At 47.3% G+C, this 24,737-nt stretch overlaps 1 protein-coding gene across 7 annotated transcripts in view; it reads right to left on the reverse strand.

The window, feature by feature from the left end:
- Positions 1–2,370: 2,370 nt before the first annotated feature.
- The window catches only part of tns1b (tensin 1b), a 62,792-nt gene continuing 40,425 nt past the window's right edge, over positions 2,371–24,737 (reverse strand). For 5 of the 7 annotated variants that reach the window (XM_088314628.1, XM_088314627.1, XM_088314632.1 and 2 more), the window contains 27 exons: positions 24,643–24,693; positions 24,457–24,579; positions 23,217–23,281; positions 23,033–23,116; positions 22,574–22,686; positions 22,433–22,493; positions 21,329–21,404; positions 20,103–20,232; positions 19,706–19,773; positions 19,491–19,611; positions 10,710–12,101; positions 9,729–9,907; positions 9,111–9,249; positions 8,345–8,443; positions 7,938–7,964; positions 7,597–7,768; positions 6,503–7,521; positions 5,958–6,044; positions 5,747–5,875; positions 5,584–5,676; positions 5,405–5,482; positions 5,235–5,303; positions 5,109–5,159; positions 4,599–4,770; positions 4,289–4,357; positions 3,752–3,781; positions 2,371–3,674 (listed from right to left, as the gene is read on the reverse strand). In XM_088314628.1, coding sequence (XP_088170754.1) covers positions 3,536–3,674; positions 3,752–3,781; positions 4,289–4,357; positions 4,599–4,770; positions 5,109–5,159; positions 5,235–5,303; positions 5,405–5,482; positions 5,584–5,676; positions 5,747–5,875; positions 5,958–6,044; positions 6,503–7,521; positions 7,597–7,768; positions 7,938–7,964; positions 8,345–8,443; positions 9,111–9,249; positions 9,729–9,907; positions 10,710–12,101; positions 19,491–19,611; positions 19,706–19,773; positions 20,103–20,232; positions 21,329–21,404; positions 22,433–22,493; positions 22,574–22,686; positions 23,033–23,116; positions 23,217–23,281; positions 24,457–24,579; positions 24,643–24,693 — 4,836 coding nt within the window. In that variant the 3' untranslated portion in view covers positions 2,371–3,535. The remainder of the gene's footprint in view (positions 3,675–3,751; positions 3,782–4,288; positions 4,358–4,598; positions 4,771–5,108; positions 5,160–5,234; positions 5,304–5,404; positions 5,483–5,583; positions 5,677–5,746; positions 5,876–5,957; positions 6,045–6,502; positions 7,522–7,596; positions 7,769–7,937; positions 7,965–8,344; positions 8,444–9,110; positions 9,250–9,728; positions 9,908–10,709; positions 12,102–19,490; positions 19,612–19,705; positions 19,774–20,102; positions 20,233–21,328; positions 21,405–22,432; positions 22,494–22,573; positions 22,687–23,032; positions 23,117–23,216; positions 23,282–24,456; positions 24,580–24,642; positions 24,694–24,737) is intronic. The other 2 variants (XM_088314626.1, XM_088314633.1) reach the window with 2 other exon arrangements.

Below are 24,737 nucleotides of genomic sequence, written 5' to 3' on the forward strand. Positions count from 1 at the left end.
GCGACCAGTCCGAACCTAATCCGGGGTGGGCCCCTGAAAATGATCTTCCGGGCTCCGAGTTCTGAAGCGGCACAAAATGGCGCTGTCAAAAAAGACCTGCTGTGCTCTATCGCCATCTTGTGGCATTTCGGAATTGACTGTGTGGGGAAACTGCGAATTTGAAAAGGTGTAAAAAGTCCCCCTCAAATTCATTTCTCCAAGGAGACAAACGCGCTTATTTGAACCGCTTTTTGTTTTTAATTATGATTATTTCCCATCACAAATAGGAAAAGCCATACATAAAATGTTGCAATATGGACAACGCCGTCTGTACGGACACTGGGACACATTCTCGCAGTCCAACGATTGAGGGGGGAAAGGGGGTGGGAGACATGTTGGTATTCAGGACGGCGTCTACTTTCTGTCCACTCCACTCGTATTTTCTCAACATGCACTTGGAAGCATATGTTTTACACTTCTCATTAGAACGCCTTGCATGCAGCCATTCGACCCTAAAGGCGTTTTATTAAAAAAAATATTAAGTTTGAGATCTTCTCTTTTAATGGTCTCAACTGCTGAATTGGTCTCATTCAGGACTCAGTAAAGAACATGCATTGAATCAGCGGCAATCTCGCGGCCGAATGTAAATTGCCATATTGCCCCAAAAAATCACAATTTAGTTTTAGATCATTACAGTTCAAGAACGACTTGCAGGTACGCAGGTCTTGTTATTTTTGTAATGACCTCAGTCTGCCACAAGAGGGCAGTCACTGACAATGTTTGTTGTCGACCAACGCAAGCCTTTAATTGAAGGAGATGTGTCATGCACATTTACACTTGACTTCATTCACATACATGATCATATGTTATCTTTAAAAATTCTGGCTACTTTTAGAACCCGGAAGTCAGACGCCAGCTTCACCAAAACAAAATCGTAAAAAAATAAATAAACAAAAAAAATAAAGTGAAAAAAAAAGTGGAGTCAGCATGAAACATCTCCGATAAGAAAAGCGAATGGTGGGGCACCTCCAGATAGACAAAAAGGTCTCAAATAAATAAATAAATAAAAAAAGGATATTTAAAAAAAAATGCTTAGTCATTTTTAAATATGGCAAGCTGTTATTCTGATGTTTGAAATGTTATTTGCCGACATTGTGCCATCTAGCACACGTCATTCTTCTGCCTGCCACTACATGTCACTGGCAAAGATAGAAGCGCATACAAAGACATCACGTTTAAAAAAAAAAAGATTTTTCGACCGATAGATTGCCATTTGATACCAAAGTGTCGTGGCACGTTACGGCCGTTGGTAGATGTCATGAGAACAACCAGACGTTTTTGGATTGCAATTCATTCAAATTCTGCATCATTTCCACTGCAGTTAATTAAGTGCTCGTCTTGGACATTAAGGAATATGTTGGCATTTCTTCACAATAACTCAATGTTGGACTCACACGAAACATCTCAAATGGGATTATTTGATGGGGAAAAGAAGAGTATTAAAAATAAAACAGTGATACACTCACTTTAGATAGATAGATATTCAGTCATATTTTTACATAATTCACGTATACAAGTGAGCATCAAGCAACAGAGCCAAAAATAAATATCTTCACTGGAAGGCTTCTCATATATGTATATCTGAATATATTTATATCTGTGTGTAAGTGTACACATATATATATATATATATATATATATATATATACCAAATATATACCACATATTTATATATATATATATTTATATATAAATATATATATATTGTCTTTGACTTGTATAGCGCTTTTCCACCTATTAAGGCACTCAAAGCGCTTGACACTGACTTTGCATTCCCCTCCTGATGACGCAGCATCAGGAACAAGTGAGGGTTCAGTATCTTGCTCAAGGACACTTTGACTTGGTCACAAGGGCCGGCTGGGGGCTCGACTGGCGCAGCGCTATAAACAGATTTCAAGCAAAACAAAAGCTCAATTTAAAATCAGTGTCATGGCACAGTGCTTTTCTATAACTCCGCTGACATACAAAGAACATCCTTTTTTTTTTTTTTGTAGACCGTTGCATGTGATGAAAATAATCAAGCGTGAGCAGTACATTTTTGCGTTATTGAGTTTTCAGTGACAAGGGCGGCACTTCAGAAACATGTGCCTTAAGGCTGTACGACAACAACAAACAAGCCGCAACACAAGTCATCGGAAGTTCGTGCATCCCTTTCTGGTATTTTTTTTCTTTGTTTGTGTTGTTTTTTTTAGAACAAAAAAAGCTGTTTTAAAAAAGGAAGACACACACCAGAAGTCTTCAAACAACAGTCCAACCCATGAAGGCAAAACTATTTACACACAGCACATTAAGGCCTGATAAAAAAAAAAGAACAAAATAAAGACAAAGGACCCCTGTAAAATTGTTTTTTTGCAAGCTGTCAAAAATGCGTCAGTGACCGACACGATCAGTACATACAGAAGGAAACAGTCCAGCAGCCAGATTTGTGTTTTTTAGAAGAACACTTTCAAGCCCAGCATCTGCAACGCAAGCCCCGCCTACTTAAAAAAAAAACCAAACTGTCTTTGGTTGAGTGCTCAAAAGTTACGTTTTACAATCCACCAAGGTCACACAACTTGACTTTTTTTCTTTTCGCAAACACAAAACTACAAAGGCCGAGACATGACATCAAATAGGAGGCGGGAAAAAAAACAATTGTGGCAACGTGCAAAAGGCTCATTTGAGGGTTGAGGAGATTTCCAGTCAACAACTTGCACGAGTGGCTTCGCCAATGTGAAAAATGGAAATCCTCCTCTGCCTGCCCCTCGTCTTTTGGCTGACCACAAAGGAGCATTTTGTGCACACGACATACAGTCCTATCCTGCAGATTTGTGGCCCCAAATCAAAAATTCACTTTATTTATTTTTTTGGAACGTTCTTCAGCTGCACACCTTCTTTTGTGCGCTTTCTGTAATTCCCTACGCTGCCACAAGATGGAACCAAAGCCCTGGCTAATAGAAAATAGCCAAGAAAATATTGGAAAGCGATGAAACAATTGAATCGATCCTTCCAGATACATTTTTTAAAGTCGACTATATGACTACTTTAAAAACAAAAAATGTGGTTCCCGATGACTTTTTTGCATGCAACCACTTGATGAAATCAAATGAAGGCAATTCAACTCAACCTTTTTTTCAGTGTATGCCACAATTGATTATTTTCCTCTCCACATGACGTCTGAGTCAAAACAAAGTCCAACCATTTTGCACTCACGCCAACCAAACGTTTTTTCCCTTCCAGGGAGGGCCAAGACGCCTCCCGTCCCTTGTCCCGTCCATGTCCGCGCCCATTTTCGCACTTCCGCAGGTCCTCTCGGGAATCCGTCCCAAAAGAAAGGCGCAAGCGAGATGCACGCACAGCCACAAAAATTTGCTTTGACGCCAAGAAGCAACACAAAAGTGTACACAAAGAAATCAAGTGTGCGCCCGTCTGTCGGTCAGAGGAGGCAAAGTAGAAAGCAAAAGCGTTTTTTTTGTTTTTTGTTTTTTTTTCAGTGCCAAAGTTAGCTTGAAGACGCTCATCGCTTTTGCAAAGTAACCATCCGGGTGACAAAGTTGACGATGGCGCTGGCGGGCTGCTCGGGGTCCAACTCGGCGAAGAGGTGGCTCACGTTGTCCGTTGTGCTTCCCTGCTTCCGCGCCACAAAACCAAACAACCTGCAAACACACACAACGTTGCCGCTGACACAGCGTTGGTGGCAAATGCAAAGAAATACGTCTTACTGATCACGTACTTGGACGCGCCCCCCTCTGGCTTCTTCCACCTGAAAAAAATTGCAATCAAACGTTACCAACTGGTGGAGTGCATTTAGCGAAATAAATGTCATGACGTGCCACAAAAAAAAATAAAAAATTGATCTGGCGAAAGAATTGAGCGATGATCTCGTCTCAAATTGCCTTTGCGGGCCTGTTTATTTTTCTCTGTCATCGAACGCAAGAGCAGATCATCGTACTAGCCGCCTCTCACCAAATGTCGTTACGTCGACAAACATGAGTTGGAGTCAAGAAATAATCTTTTTTGGGACCAAATAAGTGGTCACTCTGGTAAATTATCGTACGAGGGGAGCGGTGAGATTCATCTAAAAAAAAAACATTCATTCACAGGCAGCCGCTTTCAAAACGGACTTCTCCATTTAGTTTTACAATCCAACTTTCAAAGAAAATGTCAACATTTATGCAAATACAATCACTGAAAAGAGCATTTGCCGAACACCACACCGTAAATGTACCGTCTGAGTCATCACGACACCAGAATTCGAACGTGTACTCACTTTCTGTCCTGAGGGTCGATATCGCAGAAGGTGACAGTGTTGCAGGGGTAGTGGCGGCGGAAGAAAAGCCTAAAAACAAACACGGCCAGCGTCATTTAGGCAACAACAGCCGACATTCACGCCTGGCACGTTGGTTTGTTACGTCCGGAAAAAAAAAAACGAGGGCTCAGTGTCCCCTACTAAAGGCTTCATCGTCCCAAAATGGATTCAGAAATGAAATGAAAAAAAAATGCAATTCAGAAACTGAGCTGAGATGAGGCGTGAGACGAAAGCCTGCAAAAGCAACAAAGGAAACGTGCGGCGAGCGTACTTCCTCTGGTTGTCGGTCAGCGTGATGCCTTGCGAGGACACCTTGAAGTGCACCACGGTGGCAGCGGACGGAGAGGCGGCGGCGGCCAGAGTCTCCGAAATGGCCTTGGCGATGGCCTGCGGGCCCGTCAGCGACTCCATGTCCACCGAGTTGATGTAGAGCACGTTGCACGCTGGGAAGTCAAGAGGACAGCGATGAGTAAGGACAACGTCGGAAACCGCCACCCGCTCAACAATCGCCACATGCCACGTTTTGATGTTGGCGTCATTAGTGTGCATGCGTGGTGGGACGAGGCTCAAGTCGCAAAAAGGAAATCCATTCCGATCATTCCACAAAAGAGTTAGACAACAGCGGCTCTCAAAGCGGGCCCCAACCATGCGGGGCACCGTTTGTTGCTTCGTATTGACACGATTTCACGTCATTTCCACACACACACAAAAATGCAGACATGTGGGATGCACATTCCAGTTGGAGGTTTTCCAAAGTTACTGGAGGCGCGCAGACTTTTACCATGGAGCTCGGCCGGGGCCCTCTGCACTGGGATTGCAAAGACGACGTCGGCTTGTCAGAGCGATTGAGAAGCAACCGTTAAGCGCATTTTGACCACATTCACGTTACAAGCGGCTGCGACGTTACCTGCTCCTTGTTTCAGTCGCTCAGACAGCGGCTTGCTTTTCACAACTTGGGGCTCGTCCTCAACAAGATCTACAAAGTAGAAGCCAATGGTTAGGCTATTGCAGCAGAAAAATGGCACAGCCGCTACATGTAGAAAGTTAGTATTTTATGGAGCGATGGAACGCACCAACCTGTGGTGGGGATGAGCAGCTTGCAGGGCAAGGCCAGAGGCGTGATGGCATGTTGGTAGACCAACGCCGACAGACAGCCTGGAAGCAGACCCACAAAAAAAAAAGATTGCAACTCTCACCGACGCAATATTCCGTCTTTGAGTTGCGGGCTCGCTTTCAAGGCCATCGTTTGCGCTCACCAAAGTACGGCTCATTGGGACAACCCTTGAGCTTGACTCCTTTCGGGCTGCTCTCAATCAGGAAGTGGCGCACTAGCTCATTGGTCATGTCACCTGCAACAACAAAAGCAGTCAGACGCGTTTGTGTCGGCTCAAGCAGACGGCCGCTTTGCTCTTTCCTGACCTTTCTTGTTTGGATGCACCGAAGGCGGCGGCGAGGCCACCTTCATAGCCAGGCCGTACGCCCCCTTGAACGAGTGGCTATCCCGGATAACAAAGGCTCCGGGTTCGCGTTCTCTCAGCACGCTGATCGCTGCAAGGCGGAAGCACACACTTTAATTGATTTAAAAAAAAAAAAAAAAAAAGATTGACTTTTTTAAATCGTGTAACCTTACCTTGCTCTCTGGATATGTCGGGCTTGTACCAAAACTTTGACGTATCTTGGACAAATTTTACATTCAGCCTGCTCTCAGGACCGCCCTCTGCAAATACACATGGTGGTGTTTTTACATCCACATCTGACTGACAATTAAAACAGAGGGTGTCAAACATAAGGCCCGCGGCCCAGATCTGGCCTGCAAACGTGTTTAATCCGGCCCGTGAGAAGATTTGATAAAGTATAAAAATAAGTACGGACCAAATTCACCAAATGGTCCACATTATTTGCACACAATTAAAGATACATCTATAAACTCAATTCAAAGGACTTTTACCAAAACTTAAAATCTTTTCATATGTATCGAAAAATTCAATGCGGCAGTATATCCGTAAATCTTTCTTTCAAAGTGTTATTCTTGATATTTACAAGCAATGTTCAAATGAGCGGAGAAAGTTGATCATGGAATTGACCTGGATGTCACTTTTATTGAAAGAAAAAAAATACTACAACATGAATAAAAACATGGGAAAAAACATAAAACGGCTCAGAGAATCTTCTTACCGGGCATGTTGAAGCGTGAGAAGTCCGAGAGGGTGTGGAAGTAGCCGGGATTGTTTCCCGCGCTCACCGGTGACATGACCTTTCCATTCAAGGAGCCGTACGGCGGCGTTCCGTTCGGTCTGTCGCCACTCGACATGCGCCTCTTTTCCGGAAGCTGAGGTTGAAAAGCAAGCGTTGCACTTCCTTGTCGCAAGCCGGCGCCGGCTGCCATCAAATCCGCATCCTGGTAGACTGCGGGCGAAACGGGAAAGGAGGGCGTCGGTGGTCCCTGGTAGCCCGAGGAACTGCTCTGCCTGGAAAGATTGGCGTGCCGCTCCTCTGGAGTGCTATAGCCGCTGTGCGATGCGAGTCGGTCTGAACTGGGGCTCCTTTGCGACACGGATGGGTGTCGGCCCAACACGGGACTGCCGTGCGATTGGGAAATAGACGGATGCCTGCTGAGCACGGGACTGCTCGGCATGGCGTGTCCCAAGGACGCCTGTCGGCTGAGGGTCGGGCTTCCTTGAGACTGCTGCCCCGTCGAGGTCTGTCGGATGAGGACTTGACTGCCCTGACTTCCTTGAGACTGATGGCGTCCTAGGATGGGACTGCCACTAAACGCCAGTCCAACTGTCTCAAAACCATTAACCGCTGAGACTTTCGGACCCACGACGGAACCTTCCTGATAAGCGCTTGGCCGCTTGGCCAAGACGGCGGCGTCATTCGACGTCAGGAAGCAAGCCCGCTGCTGCAAATGCGGACTTCCGGGGCTGACCAAAGCCTTGGAGGTTTCTGTGCACGTGGCTCGGCTAAAATCGGAGACCTCGTTTGGGCCAAGACTGGACAGCGTTGGCGTGGCAAAGCCGAGGTAGGAGGATGTTGCAGAAACGGAATCGTGATGAGGGAAATTGGGGGAAGTGGATGCTGGGTACGATGGCGTCGGAGTGGAGTATGCGCTCACTGCTGCCTGCGTCTGCAAACTTGAATCAGTAGTGGCTTGGGACGGAGTGCTCAAGTTGCTCTCTGCGAAGGCCGGATCGCTGGAAGACATCAGATGGACGCTTGTGCATGAAGTCGCCTTGGACTGAAAAGGGGCGTGCAAGTCCGGTACTCACCGTTGGACGGGGCTGCTACTGGAGAGTGGCGAGTTGAGGGCACGAGAAACAGGACTTGGACTTCTCTGTCGCTCTGTGGCGTCTCCTAGAGGACTTCGGCTTCGAAGTGCGGTGGGTGGCTCCGCTCCTGGAACAGCTGACCTTGCGACGGACTCCACGTAACTTCGGGGAGCTGAAGATGACAGAAAGGAGCTCACGATAAACTGCAGCTTTGTTCGTCGTCTTTTGGGGTTTGCGATGTCGTCATTGTGGCGATTGGTCAAAAAATGTGGATTGGATAGCGTGAATGACATTTGGCTGGAGTGCGATGAACTCATTAGCATCTCATCTTAGATGCTTACCTTCCTTGTCCTGAATGTGCTCATCATCTGAGAGGCATCGGTGGAAATAATTCAGAGACACAAAAAAATTGTAACACACAAAGACAAGCAAGGGATTTGGAATTCGTCATGACTTCAAAGTTTTGCTATCGTGTGGTGTGGCAACACACTAAAACAGACGAGGAAAGTTTGAGGGGCTCAATTGTCTCGCAAAATGTTAGTTGTGATTACATTCTATTAAAAAAAAAAAAACTAATAAAAAGAAAACTCGTCCAGGATCACAGACACACAGTCACACTTTCGAGTCTTCATTTAATCTCGCTCAAGAAAAGGGAGCGTGCCCGAAGAACATGCAAGCTCTGAGCCTAGATTCAAACCAAGAACCTTTTAAAGCACAAGTGTTGTCTAAATCTAGGAAATGCTGCAACCACCTGAGCCCGTTCGATTGAGCTGAAGATCGGCCGGGTTGTGCGGTTTTAATCCCAACGCTGACAACGGAGTCTTGGCAAGACCCGGAGGGGAGCGACCTGAAAATGAAGGAAACGGTTAGCGGCAGACACATCACGTGACCCGACCACACCGGCCTGCTCGGTTGTGTCGCGACTTACATTTCCAAAATCCGTCAGCATCAAGTTAGCAAGTTGCTTTAAGAATCAGAAGCGGCACTCAAAGCGGGCACGCTGACAACGTTGCGGTCGTGCGTCATGCAAAACAAGCACGAGCTGTGACACAACCTCACATTGAACACAACCGGCGTGGTTTTTCATGTTCCGTTTGCATTGACAGTCGGTTCGGCTTCCTTCTGCTCACGTTGACCGCTGCGTGGAGGCGTCAATTTGCAAATTGACCAAAACATTTGATGTCACATGCGCTACTTAAGTTTTGCTATTCACAGCAAAACCGTTTAAGAGTTAACTCCCGACACAAGTTAACTCGATTTGGTGTTGCTGAAGCAAATCAAAGTGAGTGACAGAACATCACATGAGACGATCATCATTTGGCTACCAGCGCATCTGCATGAAGTCATCAAGTTCATTAAATGATTTTGATGGCTCAAAGTAAACCAGAAGACCAAAAAAAACAAAAAAACTATGAACATTCTCAGGTAAACCGTTTTTGAGTGAAATATTGTACTATTTGACACAACGACTGAAAGGAAGTGAGGTGCACGTGTCAGCCAGAGGGCAGACTTACACAGGTTGAAGTAAGGCGTTTGCGGGGAGGTGGCGAAGGCGGGAGTTTGGGGAAGCACCTCACCACCGACGGTTTGGCCCGGGCTGGCGGGACCCGCCTCCATCTCCTCAAAGGCTTCCCGGTAGCTGTGCATGTGACTCTGAGGAGATGAAAATAAAAACATGGATTCGGGGAATAGAAATCAAGCAAAGATCAACGGCCCCTCGCACCCACTTTTTTGCAAATCCTCAAATGACCATGGAGGCAAAAATCTGCACTTCCATCCGCCCAGTTAAATATGTCTCCTTCTACTTATTCTGACGACCACTTCTTGTCATTTGGTAAAACTCGCTGGCTCAAAGGTTGCAAAAAGCCCGTCCAGGCGACCCACCCACATTGAAAATGTGCTTAATTTAACTTTAACGTTGACAGGGGGCGCTACTGAGCAACTTTTGACCAGGAAAGGTGTGCTTGCAAAAATTGGGGCGTTTTGGGCCATGTTGAGACCACCAGAAAAGTGATTCCTTTGTTAGGTTCTAATCATTTGCTCAGCGAGTCTATGAAGGCTTCCTCCCCACCCTGGAAATCCTTAAAACAGCAGAACTCATTGATGCGAACAAACACGGCATGATGTTGTACCTCCTTCGGCCGCCCGCCGGGGTTCATGGCGATGGCGTTGACGAACTCGGGAGAAACGCAGCGAACGGGGGAACGGACGGGGACGTCAGGGGAGGAGGCGTCTTCTGGGCCGTCGCTTGCGATCCGACGGCGAGGAAGAACTGCCGGCTCGTCCGGAGACATCGCGCGCGAGTGGACGCCTATGAAGTGAAGCAAGTGAAGTCAGCTCAAATTCACCGGCGGCCGCTCAGAGCCTCACAAATGCAGCGAGGGTTGTTCGTTCTTAGGAGTGCTCACTGCTTTCTCAAAACTAGAGTGAGGCATTGCTTTAGTCAAGACACTAAAACAAAGTTAGAGTCAAGTAAGCAGCAGCCGACAAGCGAGACAACCCAAAGCGGTGGCGTGTTCATCGCTCGTCAAACACTCACGTTGACACCAATGGACAATTGAGAGTCCACAATGAATCGAGGAGGCACCTTTCGCAAGTGCGGGAAGAAGCCGGCAAAGCTGGAAAAAACCCACCAGGTGAACATGCAAATGGCGTAGCGCAGAAATGCGACACACTCGCACGCTGTGCTGCTGTTAGGATGTTAGCTTCTATTGCCAACTGCGTCATCAGGATTGTGACGTGTTACGTTTGGCGCGTGGTTCAAAACCATCCCAGTCTAGATTTCCATACAAACAAATGGACGGACTAAAACTTGCAGGACGAGAGAACGAACCCGAAAGCGAGCGAGAGGAATAGGAGCAAATTGTGACGCTGACTCTTTGGGCTGAGTATTCTGGAGAAAGACAGACGATGAAAAAGAAATGCAAGAATGAGAAAAGATGCAAAGAGAACCGGTTGGTGATTTGGGCTTGCACTCAACGGTCGTCATTTTGCAAGTCAGGTGTTGGTGACAAGTGAGAAGGTATGCACCGGATCTGGAGGTCGGCTACCGCATGCGAAAGACTCCACGACTGCAGACTGGAAGCGTCGGAAAAAAACATTTGTGTTCTTACCTGCAACTCTTTGAGCCACCAGTCCTTCAACGTTGAAGACTTCATCACCCCTTGAAGTGGGCAACGTGGGTCCAGCACTGGCGCTTCCTTGGGGCTCAAAGACGTCAGATGAAGAACTCGGTTGGAAGGCGTCGATCGCCTTGAGCCGGAGATGACCGGTTGCGGAAGCTGCCGAAGACGCACTGGTTCCGACGGTTTCCGATCCAAACACCGGCCCGGGCTCCGGTGTGCCGGCGTTCAAGGGTGACTGTCGGCTGCACATGGGAGGGGTGTCCACCTCGTAGATGGCTCGGCTTTGGCTCTGAGAGAAGCACGGCTGCGTGGTGACTACACCCGTTCCCCTCAAAGGAGCACTTTGCGACTTTGGGATGAAAGAGCGGCTCGGCTCCAAGTCCAACATGAGAAGATTGAGCGTCTCGATGGACTTCTCAATCTCTTCCTGTGAAGCGCTGTGGCGATGAGGGAACTGTGGAAGGCTCTGAAGCGGCATCGTAGAAGGCGGCGTGCCGAAAGTGAGTCCTTCGGTAACAGGCTCCTCAGGCACACCGAAGCGTTGCCAAATATCCAGACCACGTTGGACGGCATCGCGGCTACTGGTGGTCCGGGCGGGAGCTGCTGGCATTGGCGGTCCATCTGAACCAAGTGACTGCGAACGGTACAAATTTGGAGTTGCCAGGTACTGAGAGGCTGGCACAGACTCATGACGAGTCAGAGTCACGGGCTTGTCCGTTATGCAAATTTGTGCCGTATCCACCGGGCTTTCTGCAACACTGCGCTCCAAGTACGGCACGTGGTCCTGGCCATTCATGACCGATTCCGACTGCTCGTACAGATCCGCCGGCGTGGCTCGGCCATCGGTCGAAGAGAACGTCCCCAGACTGTCCACGCTGTTTGCCTTTTGACTGCTCGGCAGTTCATCGTCTAAAATGTCCGTTTCCCGGTCAACGTTGCGATGGCCGTTCACGTGGACCTGAGCGGGTACCCGGTGGAGTATCCCGCCAACAGCGGCGGGCGGCGAGGCGCGGTAGTCCTGACGATGCATGGGCCCCTCCAGGCCACCCAGGAGTTGTTCCAGCTGGTGTTTCTCCTGCGGGCTGATGGGTGGCTGGTCGTGGTGATGGACTTGGGGGACCTCCTCAACGGTGGGAACACTCGGCAGGTGCGCGGTAGGATGGACTGCCGCCGCTTCGTCCGTTCTGTCCGTTTTAATTGAGGCCGTGGAGTTTCCTGAGTCGCTGCTCACTGACAAGGCGTGGTCGACGACAGGCAGGGTGTGCTCGATAGCAGCGGGTGGGAGCCCGTTGACCGTGACGGGCCCATCAACGCTCGACTCTTTTTTGCGCACTTTGGCATAGAGACTCCCGTCCAAAGGACCTTGGGTGTGGATGACTTCTGCAACAACAAAAATAAGAGACGATCGTCACAGTCATGGACAAAGGCGACGAAATGTTGGTGAACTGCGACGCAAACATTTGAGGAAATTCCCGTGCGACGGTATATTGGGAAAGTGTGCGGATGTTGCCAGAACAGCTGGTGGCTCATGTCCACTTATTCATAATATTTTGAAAATTATTCTTCAATAGCGTTTGATGATTGAAAGTTTTGGTGCACCATCGTAGCAAAGAAACAAATCGGCGAATACTGACAAATAAAAAAGTGAACCGAGTTACAAAGCCTCAACGCATCCTCAAAAGCAAGTCTTCCCGTTTTGCAGTTAACTTGTGAGCAATGTTGAAAGAAAACAGTCCTTCGAAGACACTTCCACCTGGCATAGAATTATCTCGCCTGACAAACGCTGATTCACTCGAAACGTGACTCATAATGATTCGACTGCTTGCGTGATTCCTCCGAATGACACAAATGAGACGCACGCTCCCCTACCTGTTGAAGCAGACCCGAAACTCAACAGGAAAAAAGTCTGAGGCGCGATTGCAAAGGTTGCGAGTCGGCTCTGAGCACCGTCCCGTCTCACCGTTTCACTCTCCGTCGGTGTGTGTGTGTGTGGCTGAAGAGCGCTCGCACTTTCACTCCCCGCTCGCTGTGCGTGCGCTTTGCTGCGTCAGTGGGAGGTCCCAGACCACTTTTTCTCTCCGAGGGGGGGTGCATAGAAAGCAAAGTGCGTTGACAAGCCCCTGGAGGTCTCGCAAAGCCACTCGAGCGAATGGAGGAGAACCACGACGACACGCACGTACCGAATGTTAATGTCGGCAGCGACATTTCCGCAAGGAAGCCTTTTCCTTTCAAGCGCAATCGGTGGCGCCGCAATCGTATCGCGGCAACTCCGACTCGAGACAGTTGGAGACATGCACGAATGCAATCAGTTTATTCAACAAACGGGAACAAAAACAGAAAAATATTCTTATACCGAGCTCAGACGACCCGATTTGGACAAAAACACAACAAAATAAAAACTGCTGGCCTGCTGGTGTTTTGAATGCAAATACAAGAATTCTGACGTTAGCTCTGCGCTAACAAAGTGTCGCGACTCATTTGGGTTCTGTCGCCGCCATGGAAACGGAGTTCTGTCGGGAAGCGAGGAGCTCACTGTTCAGTGTTTGACTTTTGGCTGCATTCACATCGCCCACTTCTTGTACACGTCACGCGGCGGGAACTTTGGACCAGCACAAGCGAATCTTTGTTCTTGCCAAAGAGAAGGTTGCCTCGGCTAATTCACGTTCATAATGATGGACAACAACAAAGAGAGAATTTCCACAAAATCGCCTTCAATGGATTGTGACAGCAATAACGTGAATCATCGATTCTTCGCGGTCACACAACGGTCACTTTTGCTTCTCAAGCCAAAGACGCCAGCGTCGTCGTTCCTCGTTATCGAGCGCATGTCTTTACTTTTCCGAATGACGTGCCTCATGATCGTCCGCAGAAACCACCCACTGCTATTTGAAGAAATCTAATTGGTGCGTCGACGCGCTTCGCCACGACTTTTTATCTTGTCAATTCCTCTTTGTGACTATTTAGGTGTCGGAGGCGGTGGACCCAAGAGCCACGGAACACAGACATGCCATTGTGTGCTTTTCCACCTCTCCAGGGGGTCCATTTCTTTTCTCTAGTTAAGTGGAGAATGTCTGCCATTTTGACCCCGTAGCGTCAGTCAATTACGTAACAAGTGGAGAGGGTGAACCGTGACGGTTCTGGTGGGAGTGACCGCTTGGTTATGCGGGCAAAAAACAACAAAATCTGGTGAATATCTGCAGAAGCGCGATGAGCCATTCCACCTGCGAGCTTCCATATCCTCTTGTCTAGACAGCGACAGATAAAGCGCACAACTCAGGATTAAAGACCAACAACACACACAAAAGCATGGACGGATATTTTAAGATTGTCGGCGAGGCAAGAGGGGGGTGGGGGGGGGCAGATGGTGCAACTGTGTGACCTTTTAATCTCTCAACTATGACCTGTGACCTCTGCAACAACGGAACCACTTTAGCAGCAGAAATAGCACGTGTCTTACACGGGTAAAACACGCTCGCAACATCTCGGGGGACGGTGTATGTGCGTGCGCCTACCGAGCACAAGTGTTACGGGAGTGGCCACTCGTCAAGAGGGAATCTCAACAAGATGCTCATCAAATGAGGTCAAGACTTTGCTGACCAAAAATTGAACAACAGCCAAAAATAGTCCACGACAAATGTAAGTAAAGTACAGAATGGTAAACGGGCTCTTTCACTTTATTAAATATTCATCAAGAGATCAGTCAATCAATGACTCTGAGTGCACTTCGACGCCAACGGCACTGGAAGGAAGGTTACTCTCAAAGTGGACAGGAGATGTAGTTTTATAAATTTGCATTCTCAGTGTGTAAAGAATTAAAATCAATTGAAAGCCACAGCGTCAAACGCGAATGCAATGTTTGGCCATCAGCAGTCCCGCTGGGGGGTCGAAGGATGACAAGCGGTGGTGCGAGCAAACACGTGAATCGGGAGTAAGTTGGCGGGAAGCGTCTCACTCTAGAGGTGAGTCCAAGCTTAAAAAGACTTCAGCCTGGTGGATGAGCAGAAATGGCAAGCCTGGCGTGGTCTCTCTCCTCGCTAGCTTGCGCAGGAAGATCCTGAAGGCTTTTGTTTGAATCAATGTCGTGATCAAAGCATTGGCAAATCGATGGGTGTCTTCTTTCACATTTCACACCAACCGATTGACTGGCAGCCGGTCCAAGATGAATCCGCCTCTCCCGCCCACGTTCGCTGGGAGGGGCTCGCGTTGACCCCGTGGCACAGACCCTCGTGACAAACATCAGCGTCTATGATGCCGTCTGCGGTTCGTCCTCTCGAAGCTCAGAGATGTGCGTGGCTTTCTTTTGGCATTTTCAGACAGAGCGACCCAGTAAAGATAAACAACAAGACAAGGCAAAAGCGTGTCTGGCCCACAGCCGGGTTGACGACGTGTCCGCCGGGAAGCCGCAGACCACTCGTGCATTCCTAACACATACCCTTCGAAAAGCCTCCACAATCCTGCTGCTGAAATGCAAATTCTTGTCTTGGTCGATAAATTGGAGACGATTCATAGACCAACTAAATCGTGAACGTAAAAACGGAGCGACTTGTACTTTAAATGTCACAGAGCCGACACGCCACCGGTGCTGGCGGAGTTCAAAACGTCGCAACAGCAAGAACAAGCGCCTCGCGTGTTGAATCGGCCCTCAAAAGATTTGGCACTTTTCAATCTTGGCGGACATGCAAACAGACCAACGACATGTTTGGAGTCAAAGCGGACTAAATCCGGCAAAATATCGGATTGGTTCGAGGCTTCTTGCCAACACAAAGCGCCAGACATTTCACCGCTGCGTCTGATCGGCGCAACGCCATGCTGCCGATAAAATACGAGCTATATTTAACAATCCAAAGAGCATTGTTGTGCCGAAGGAACAATCAATCCCAAAGAGCCAGACTCGTTGGCATGGCAACCCCATTGCCCTGAGGCACACTGTGACGCAGTCAGTGCGACGCCTTTGCCCATAAAGTTCACCTTCACCCAGGCAAGACATACGGCACAAGGAGCAAAAAAAGGCTTTCCTTTCAAAATGAGTCGGAAATACAATGTCAGCGGGGGTTTCGCGTCTTTGTTTTCCGCGTGCGGCCGGCATCAAAACGGCTCCATTGCCAGTGGACGGACAGAAGGCTATTTGTGTCCAACAAGCGATGCTTTACTTGACACTAATGTATTCAAAAGGCCTCGCGAATTACGGAGTGGGAGGCATCTGCTTTGACAAGTGCCAAAAAGGCATGCCACAAGGCCAGCGCACGGAACTCGGGCGACTGTTGCAAATTGAGAGGACTTCGCAATTTCCCTGAGGAGACATTCGTCGACAACACAAAATGGAAACTGACCGCACAAAAGTTTCTCAAGTCCTCCGAGGTACCGTCGACTCTTAATTAATGTACCCAAAAAAGGTCTCAATCAGAATAAACTTTGGAAGATATCGGCTTGTACGAGCACCCAAAAAATGCAAAACTTGTTCAAAAAAAAGGTTTGGTCGCTTGTGGCCCTTTTACGAGAAAAGATACACACGTGGGACTTGATTAAAAGATTGATAAAAAGGAGCAAGACACTGACTAGCAAATGTTTCCTGGACTGCCGGGTAAACGATAACGGTGCTAGCTTAATCTCCACCTTGCGAACGCTGCAACTTTGTCTCGTGCCAACTCGGACCAGTTCGAGTTTTGCTTCCAAGAATATTCGAAAAAAGTTGGAATTTGGGTCAGATAAAAGTTGGCATTGCCCCCATCAAGGAGGGACACTTGCTCATGCGATGTTGCCCGGTTCTTCATTTGACGAAAGTGCAACACGATGATTCAAAGGTGAGCAGCAACAAAAGAAATTGCGGCAAATCCTCAACGGTATTTTCATCCTTTGATGACATGCTCAGCTCACATGAACTGACAAACGTTGCCTGTTGTCTACATTTTAGCAAATGCGCAAAATGCCGCGATTCTTCAAACGACAAGCCGGCAAGAATTTGTCCAAATTTCTGATCCGTTGCTGCCACGGGACCTCGAGACTTTTTGGGGCGTCCAAACCGATTTTCTTCTTCTTCTTTGAACTTTCTCGACTCGATGATCAAACTTTAACAGCGAGCACCGCCCACATGAGAGGGCGAAGGGAAATTTGGCCTTGGAGACCTGCCTCATTTGAATACATTTGTCCAACTAGGAGCCCTGGAATTTGTCAAAAAACGTCCGCTCCAAACCAAAACACTCAAATTCAGGCATGGATCTTTGAGACTTGTGTCACATTTGCCTTGAAACTGTTGTCGTGGCGTTCTTCTGATCTCGAGACCCCCGCGCCCAAAAAAAACAGGACTTCGATCGGTTAGAAGACAAAGAAGAAAGAGCAATTGCAGGCGAGAATCTCCACGTTGCGCCGGAAATCGAGCAAATGTCCTCAGAAAAGTCCTTCCAAGAAAGTCTCTCAGCAAAATGCGTCCTCTTGCACTCGTCACCCGACGGCCTCTTGCCGACATTTTCACTCCTCATAAAGTGTCCCGGTCGTTGTTTAACCGTTGGCGTTCCACGAACGGTTTGTGGGGCATTTACGAGCAGGAGGTCAAAGATGTGGAGTCACCTTCCGGCGGAAATCCGAACCCAAACAAGCGGGCCTCTCCTCTTTCACACATCCATCCAAGAGCTTTTTTTGCTTCGACTGACTTTCAATTACAAGAATTGGCGTCCATCAGGTCTCACGTTTTCAGGCCTGCTGCTTTGCCGACTTTTGTTTGTTCATTTTCTACTCAATGGTGACACACTTTTTTTCTTTGACAACGTGCACATGTGAAAGAAGAAAGAATTTGAGCTCAGCCTAAGTTGTTTTTTTTTGGGGGGTTTTTTTTTCGTCAACATCGAATCAGTCCTCTTTTTTTTTGAACAAATGTAGTATAATTATGTGAGGAACGTCTGTTGGTGAGATGAACATTTTTCAGTTGAGTCTAGTATTTAGATGACACTTTGCTTCACGACACGCTTCATAAAGTGTAATTATGTTGAACTTTCAAAATGTAAGTAACATTCCGGGAAGGTTCAGGCGAGAATGTCACGTTGTAAAACGTGTAAATGTTTTTTGATGTCGGAAGGTTGTGGCCGAACGCCCAATGTTGGCATTGCTGTTGCTGTTTTAAGAAAAATGCACGATGAAGGTCAACATCAATCTTGTGAAACCAGAAACCACGCAGGCGGCACAGTTCCATGCTGAGATCAACAATGAGCCCAAAAAATACAATTTCAAGTGTCACATGTTGCCTCGATCAACCAAATGTACAAAAACTTGTCCGAGCAGAAAAAGTTACGTGTCACTCGAAAACATGATTTGTTTTTGTTTTTCTTTCGCTGCTAAATACAGTCGAACCCCGATCGTCTTTTCCAGACACAAACACTCTGGGGAAGCGAGTGAGAAGTGAGCAATTCTATTTTAGCAAAGACTATTTCCGACTGCCACCTCGTTCCACTTAATGAGCCGTGATTGCCAAGCAACCTTTGACATTCGACCACATGATAAAAATAACATGGGGGTGTCGGCGCATTTCAAAAGATATTAATTGCACTTATGCGATCCGCAACAGACGACCGCTTATCTCTGGTCACCCAAAAAAAAGAAAAGAAAAAAGGAAAATGCACCGAGGTGGTGCTGTAACTCTCGAAAACTCTGAAAGCCTTCAATTTGAAATCGCGTCAAGTTATAGGAATGCAAATCAAAAATGGCGGTATTCTGGTTATTCTTATTTTTGTGCATTAATTTTAAGTGTTGTTTTGCGGACAGTTCGTCTTTGTCGGCGATAGGTCGGCTTCGCAAATCAGAATCTATTCACAACTGCTTTCCTTACTTAGATCAACAAAGGTTAAAAGGCAACTCCAAAAAAAAACAACACTGATCCGAGAGAGCCAGCAAATGTACAAGATTTCTTTTCTGTTGACAGCCAGACAAGAAGAAAACAAAACAAAGCATGTCGACGGTCCTAAAATATTCGTCACTCGAAGGCAACGCGACACTCGCCGCCACGGCGAAGGGCGCGGCGCGGCTTCCGATGAAGAAAGTCGCATTTAGCTCGCGGCGTGACCAACATCCAATCAAGAGACTCACTCGGTGGTGCATGCTTGCGGCCAACCAGGAATGCCAAACGACACAAGCGCGGCCCCACAAAAGAATCAGCTGTCAAAAGACGTGGTGGACGAAAAACATGAAGCGTTGTCGTTCCCACAGCTTCGCGGGATGCCGTCTCCGTAGGAAGCGCAACACAGCACGGTGAGCTCATATTTAATTTGCGTTCCGCAACATGCCTTTTACGGATTTTCCACACACTTCACAAAGGTCAATTTATTATTTTTTTTTCATTTGGGGTCAAATTGCCAAATCAACCGTAAATTGAACTCAGACTATGAACCCAAACCATCCTAGCATTTCAAACGCCTCTTAGAACGTTACTCAAAGACATAACGTAAATGGCTTGGCGACGATCGGAATTCAAAACTCTCCATAACTTCAACTAAGAACCCAAGCTAAACTTGCCGACAAACAAAGACGAGCTCCTTGACAGCAACAACTCCACTCCTATTAGCCAGTACTTTGGCGCCCTCTTGTGGCAACTTAGAGCACAACAACCACAAATAGGGGTAAAAAACACAAATGGGCAAATTTAGGATTGGAAAATTCCAAATTGACGGGCCTCGACTGCATTTTTGAGAGTATTAGCTAACTAGCGATACTTTGGTACTACTACTCTGTGCGACTAAAAGTTAAGCACAAAAAAAAAAAAAATCCAGCATGCACGCTCTTCACCTTCTGTCGTGTCCTCATTATTGTGATTGAAGTTGTCGTAAGAGTCCCAGCGAATCAGTGGATCTTGCGTGTTGTAGTCCACGGAGACGCTCGGCCCGTTCTCCAGGTGAGCCATACCTTGACCAGAGGTACCAAGAGGCAAAGCACACACGTGAATCTCCCAAAACAAAAAACTAAATTGGGGTGATATGGGGCAAAAAGATGCGGCCATTCTTACCATACATTTTTTCTGGGCCAAAAGAAAAAATAAACTCCACTTTGCCGTATTCCGGGAACCTCTCGTCTGCAAAAAGAAACAAAAAACATTTTTTTACGGTGGATCCTTGAGATTTTCACGCCATGCTCCGACCACATTAGATTGCAAAGGTATTGATAACCTTTTTTTTTTTTTTTTTTTGGGTGAGTGAGCAACTTTAATGGCATTTTTTTTCGTTTTTTGTCGTAGGCCAACTTGGCAGGATGCCTGCTTCCAACTGGGGCTCACTTGGGTGAATAGAGCTTGTGTACGTACAAATCCGGGAATTCTCCTAAAATACGACATTCATGCTGTTGTGGCATTTTGAGGGCTAGCCAGCAAAGCGTCAAATGTTGGGTGAGGTCCGCGTGGCCTACCTTTGAATGTCTCATCGAGCTCGTCTTTGCCAAAGACGATTCCCAGGTCGTGAACAGCGCACGTGTGGAACTGCACCCGGAAAATCACGTCCCGGCACGGCCCGCGAAAACGCTTGTGGTAGCACTTGAGCTGCGAGAAGAAAGTCATCGCGTGAGATTTACCAAGCGACGACATTGTTTCCAAGACAATTTCCCTCAAGGGGGGCCTAAAACCAAGAAATAAGAGCCGAAATTGCTACTTTGGTGTCATCGTTTCCAACATATTTCCGCACTGACTGCTAATGAAGGTCTTTAAAAAAAGTGAGCCAGCTCCCCTACCGCATGTTTTACGGCTCCATGTTTTTTCTGTCAATGTGAAATACAATAAACTCTGCACATTCATCCAATGTTGACTTGTAAAAAACAACAACAACAGGATTTCCTCCTCATTATTCAACAATAAAAACTTTGCGTTTAACGAGTACAGTTGGCCCAAAGACCGTCCAGTCCAGTCGCCTTTCCGGAACCGACCACAAAATCCTTTTCCATATTTCATTCCAAAACCAATTCGCTTCAGTCTTACTTGATTCGGGTTTTGTGAATTTCTCACCAATCCAAGTGTCCACTTCACAGCAGTGAGTTATGGTTGCCGTGTCCTTGAAAATGGACACAATTCACAGAAGCACAAACTTGATTTCCTGGAGTCAGCAAATCTTTTTTTTTTTTTCCATTTAAAAGAGAAGGAGAGGAGCTGCTTCAAGTCCTCAGTGTTCACACCCACGACGGCGCAAACCGCCCGTTTCTAACCGGGGCAGGCAGCGTGCATCTGTGAAAATGCCAACACGTTGCGTCGCCCGCCCATACGTACACTTTGCACCGAACTCGCTCGGCACACGTGTTGAGTTAGTTCGTCTACACTCGATGTTTGTTTGCTTTGGGATTTGGCAACTGCAAATCTTTGCAACAATCCATCTTCAAACTTGTTCACTGTACATCTTAACATCAAGTCCATTCCCAACCATTTTTAGTGTTCCAATTTAGCCCTCACTGGATTGTCGCTCAACCGGAAGCAGCAAATATCTTTCCGGGTCAATGTGAACCTGAGCGTGTTGAATTTTTTTTTCTTCTGACTTCTGCCTTTGCGGACCATTTCAATCCATATCGAGTGCATTGCTCTCGACATTTGGACCATCGCTTGTTATTCAAAACATAATGAAACGTTTCCATCCAGCGCTTCTTCTTCTTACCAGAATGTCTCCTTTCAGAAGTAGGCCGGGTTCAATGGTGATGCAGATGCTCGTCTGACTGTCCCCTTGAACATTACTGCAAAAGAGAGAAAGAAGAAAGAAATAATCACGAAATCCCAGCCGCATGTTGCAGCCTCGCCATGGTCATGACTCCAGACGCTGATTCGGACTCTCTCGTACGTCGCATCGCAGCTCTTTGCTCTGTCAAGCGGTGCGAACTCGATTGCTCGTCATCTGCTTCCAATCGCCTCTCCTTTCAAAGAAGTGTAATCACAGAGTCCGACTAATTTGGGGCATTAGTGTCTACATGGCTGTGGAGCAACGAGAGCAGCGGATCAAAGGCTGCCGGGTGCTAATGGGGAGCATGTGAGCAAGAAAGGTGGCCAGGAATGTCATGTTGGAGCTTGGAGGGGGTCTTAAAGGCAGAAAAAAAAAAAAGAGTTCACACGTTGACTGCAATGTGAAAAAGAAGTCGAGTGGCCTGTCCAGTTTGGACTGAAACTCTGACATAAGCCGAGGTTCGGCGACAACCGCAATCATTTTTCTGGCTCAATTTGTTTCATTCTCCAAAAGTGTCAGAACCAAATCAGTTTTATTTGCGGCCTCGATATACAGCACGTATACAGATTGGAACACTGAGAATGACGCAAACGTATCGACATCATTTGCTTGGCCAAAGTCAGTCAACTGCGCCACTTGATGAGGAAACGGAAACATGGCCCGTGTTGCACGACCGGCGCCGATTGTCACTGCAAAATCCTCAAATCTCAATTTAGTGCTTCCCGTCTGGCCCTGACAACTTTTGTGAGCTTCTTGCAGGAAAATCTTTGCAGATGCCCCCCCACCGCGCCAGCCCCGCAACAAATGCCAATAGCTAGACGGCGAGATTTAAACTGTGGAAACAAGAGCCCGCAGCTCCGTGAAGTGCCTTCATTGGAGGGGAAATAACAAAGTCTTCAAGGGAACATGGGAGTCTGGGGAAATGCTCCGAGTGAAAATGAGCAGCTTTTTTTTTTTTTTTATTCGTCTCATGACTTAACTACGTATTACGCGCTGACTGTCCCTGGATTCTTGTGAAAGCACTTGAGCGCGATTAAGACTTACTAGATGCCAGATGTGTAGACGGGCTGCATGGCCTGGTAAATTTTGAGGAAAGGTCGGCATCCTGAGAAGGAAAAAAAACAAAGCCAAACATTAGCATAGCAAGTTTGCCGTTTGCGAGCAATCTCGGACATGCGAGCGGACCTCCTTTGGACTCAAAGTTGGGAATGCCGTGCATGATGACGTGGTGAAGAAAAAGCGGTTTGTTGTTGATCTTGATGTGTCCGCTGAGCAAACCGCTGAAGTACTCCACATACCTGCACGGGACACGCGTCGTTAGCGCTGCTAATTTTGCACTAAAGACCGACAGTGACATCGGCGAAAAAAAAGATGAAAACGTTTGACAACGAACGTTACTGGGGGGATTCTGAATTGCACACTGCTCGTATATTCCAAAGATTTGCAAGTGTTTTCACCTCTGCCACTTTGAACACCAATCGCAAGCCGGGGCCAATTTGGCCGCTTGTAAGTTTTGCTTCATAGTGACAATATGAAGGAGAATGTCATTGAATTCTTTCCCTTGGCGTTTCTGAGAAGCGCGTCGTTGCGGACGGACGTGTCTTTGTGGGACACTTGACGGCTAATTGACATAAACAAGCTGACCTTCTCTGAGAGGGTTGACCCACAGGAAGTACTTTGTCCTCATAGAAGCGCTTCATGGCAAACCGGTCCAGAGCTTGGTCAGCACTGCATTGCACACACACACACAATTAAACGCCATCCAAAAGTGGTTTGCAGTTAAAAGACGTGAAGAAGTGAGGAGCACTGCAAAAGTCTCAACACCCACCTGGCGGATATATTGCTGTAATGCATGTAGGCGGCCACCACGACTCCCGTTCTGCCTCGGTTGCCCTGGAAAGCAATCACACAGGTAAGATAAGATAAGATGTCATGATACATTGCTGACTAAATCTATCTCTTTCTGAGTCTATCCATCATCGTGTGCAGCCAAGATGTTTTTTTGAATGTTCTCTTGGTCAGAGGAGCTCAGGACTAAAAAATTGTTATGCCTGAGAAACAAATGAAAAGGACAGTTGGTTTCACGCCCTCCTTTTTTTTCCCACTCCAAAAAACAAAACAAAACAAAACTTATGTAATGCTCATTTATTAGATCCACGCACGTGGCCGGACGGTGGACACCCAAACACGATCTTCTTGCTTAGAGACAAGAAACAAAACTTGCAATCCCACAACAGAGCTGTTACTCAACTTCCTGGACAAACAAGAGCCGTTGCCATGACAACCGCCTTGTTTGCAACGGCCCCCGTGGAGAGCTCCTTGGAACAAGGGAGCAGTGATTTGGGACGTCAGCGCCAATGATTATATTGCAAATGACATATTACAATCAGAAACCCGTTTGGGACACGGGGCCGGCCTTTCGAAAGCTTCTTTAAATTCTCGCTGGCGCAATGATGAGCGCGGTTTGCCGCAGGAATACGACGTGACGCTTGAGCGCTAACGGGAAATATCGGTCGGCTCAGTTTCAAGTCGAAAATTGGAGTGCTTTGTTCTCGCGTTCGGTGACACTTTCACACAAGCAATAAAGTGGCGCAACCTCGAGGGGGCGGGGCTAGCGAGGCCCCAAGAAAAGCTTCAAGGAGTTTGTAGCGCGTTTAGCTACGCAAATCGATGGCTTGATCTGAAATTGCTTGCATATAAATTCAATTAAGCGGGATTTACATTCCAGACCACATTGCGTGAATGTCTTTAGATCACTGGATAAGACAAAAACTGTCTGTTTACAAACGCCAAATCCCATTTACACCGCACATCACTCATCACGCCCACAGATGTACGTCATAAAATGAATGTAGGCGTAAAAAGCAGGATGAGACAGGATTTAACATTCAATAATCGTCAAAAGCGCGGCTGAACTAGAAATGTTCTTTTTCTTTGACACTGACACAGTGTCAAACAGAATCATAGAAAAGAAGAAATCTTGAGAGTCAAACGAGTGACACCCGCTTTCTTGTGGGGTCATTTTGCGTGAAATCATGTGACCGTGTGATTGGGTCGCGCAGGCTAACCTTATTGTGTATGACCACCACATTGCGGCTGTCTGCACTCAGCCACGTGTCCATGGCCTTGCAGATGCTGCAGATCTTATCCAGCGCCGGCGCGTGATGGTCCGGCCAGCCAAAGTCCAACACCTGCCCACAGAGGAGCAGCGAGCGTCAGGCCACACAAAACAAAAGGCTCACGTTCAACGTTACCTTTGAATGCAGCTCGTTGATGTCGTAACGTTTCTCGCTGAGGTTGAAGAGCTAAGGTGGGTAGAAGACAAGTGAGCCGTTATTGGACTTTTTTT

The sequence above is a fragment of the Idiotropiscis lumnitzeri genome, chromosome 14 (assembly GCF_059441095.1).
Source record: "Idiotropiscis lumnitzeri isolate Australia: NSW breed Sydney's pygmy pipehorse chromosome 14, RoL_Ilum_1.0, whole genome shotgun sequence".
In the NCBI taxonomy this organism is placed as follows: domain Eukaryota; kingdom Metazoa; phylum Chordata; class Actinopteri; order Syngnathiformes; family Syngnathidae; genus Idiotropiscis; species Idiotropiscis lumnitzeri.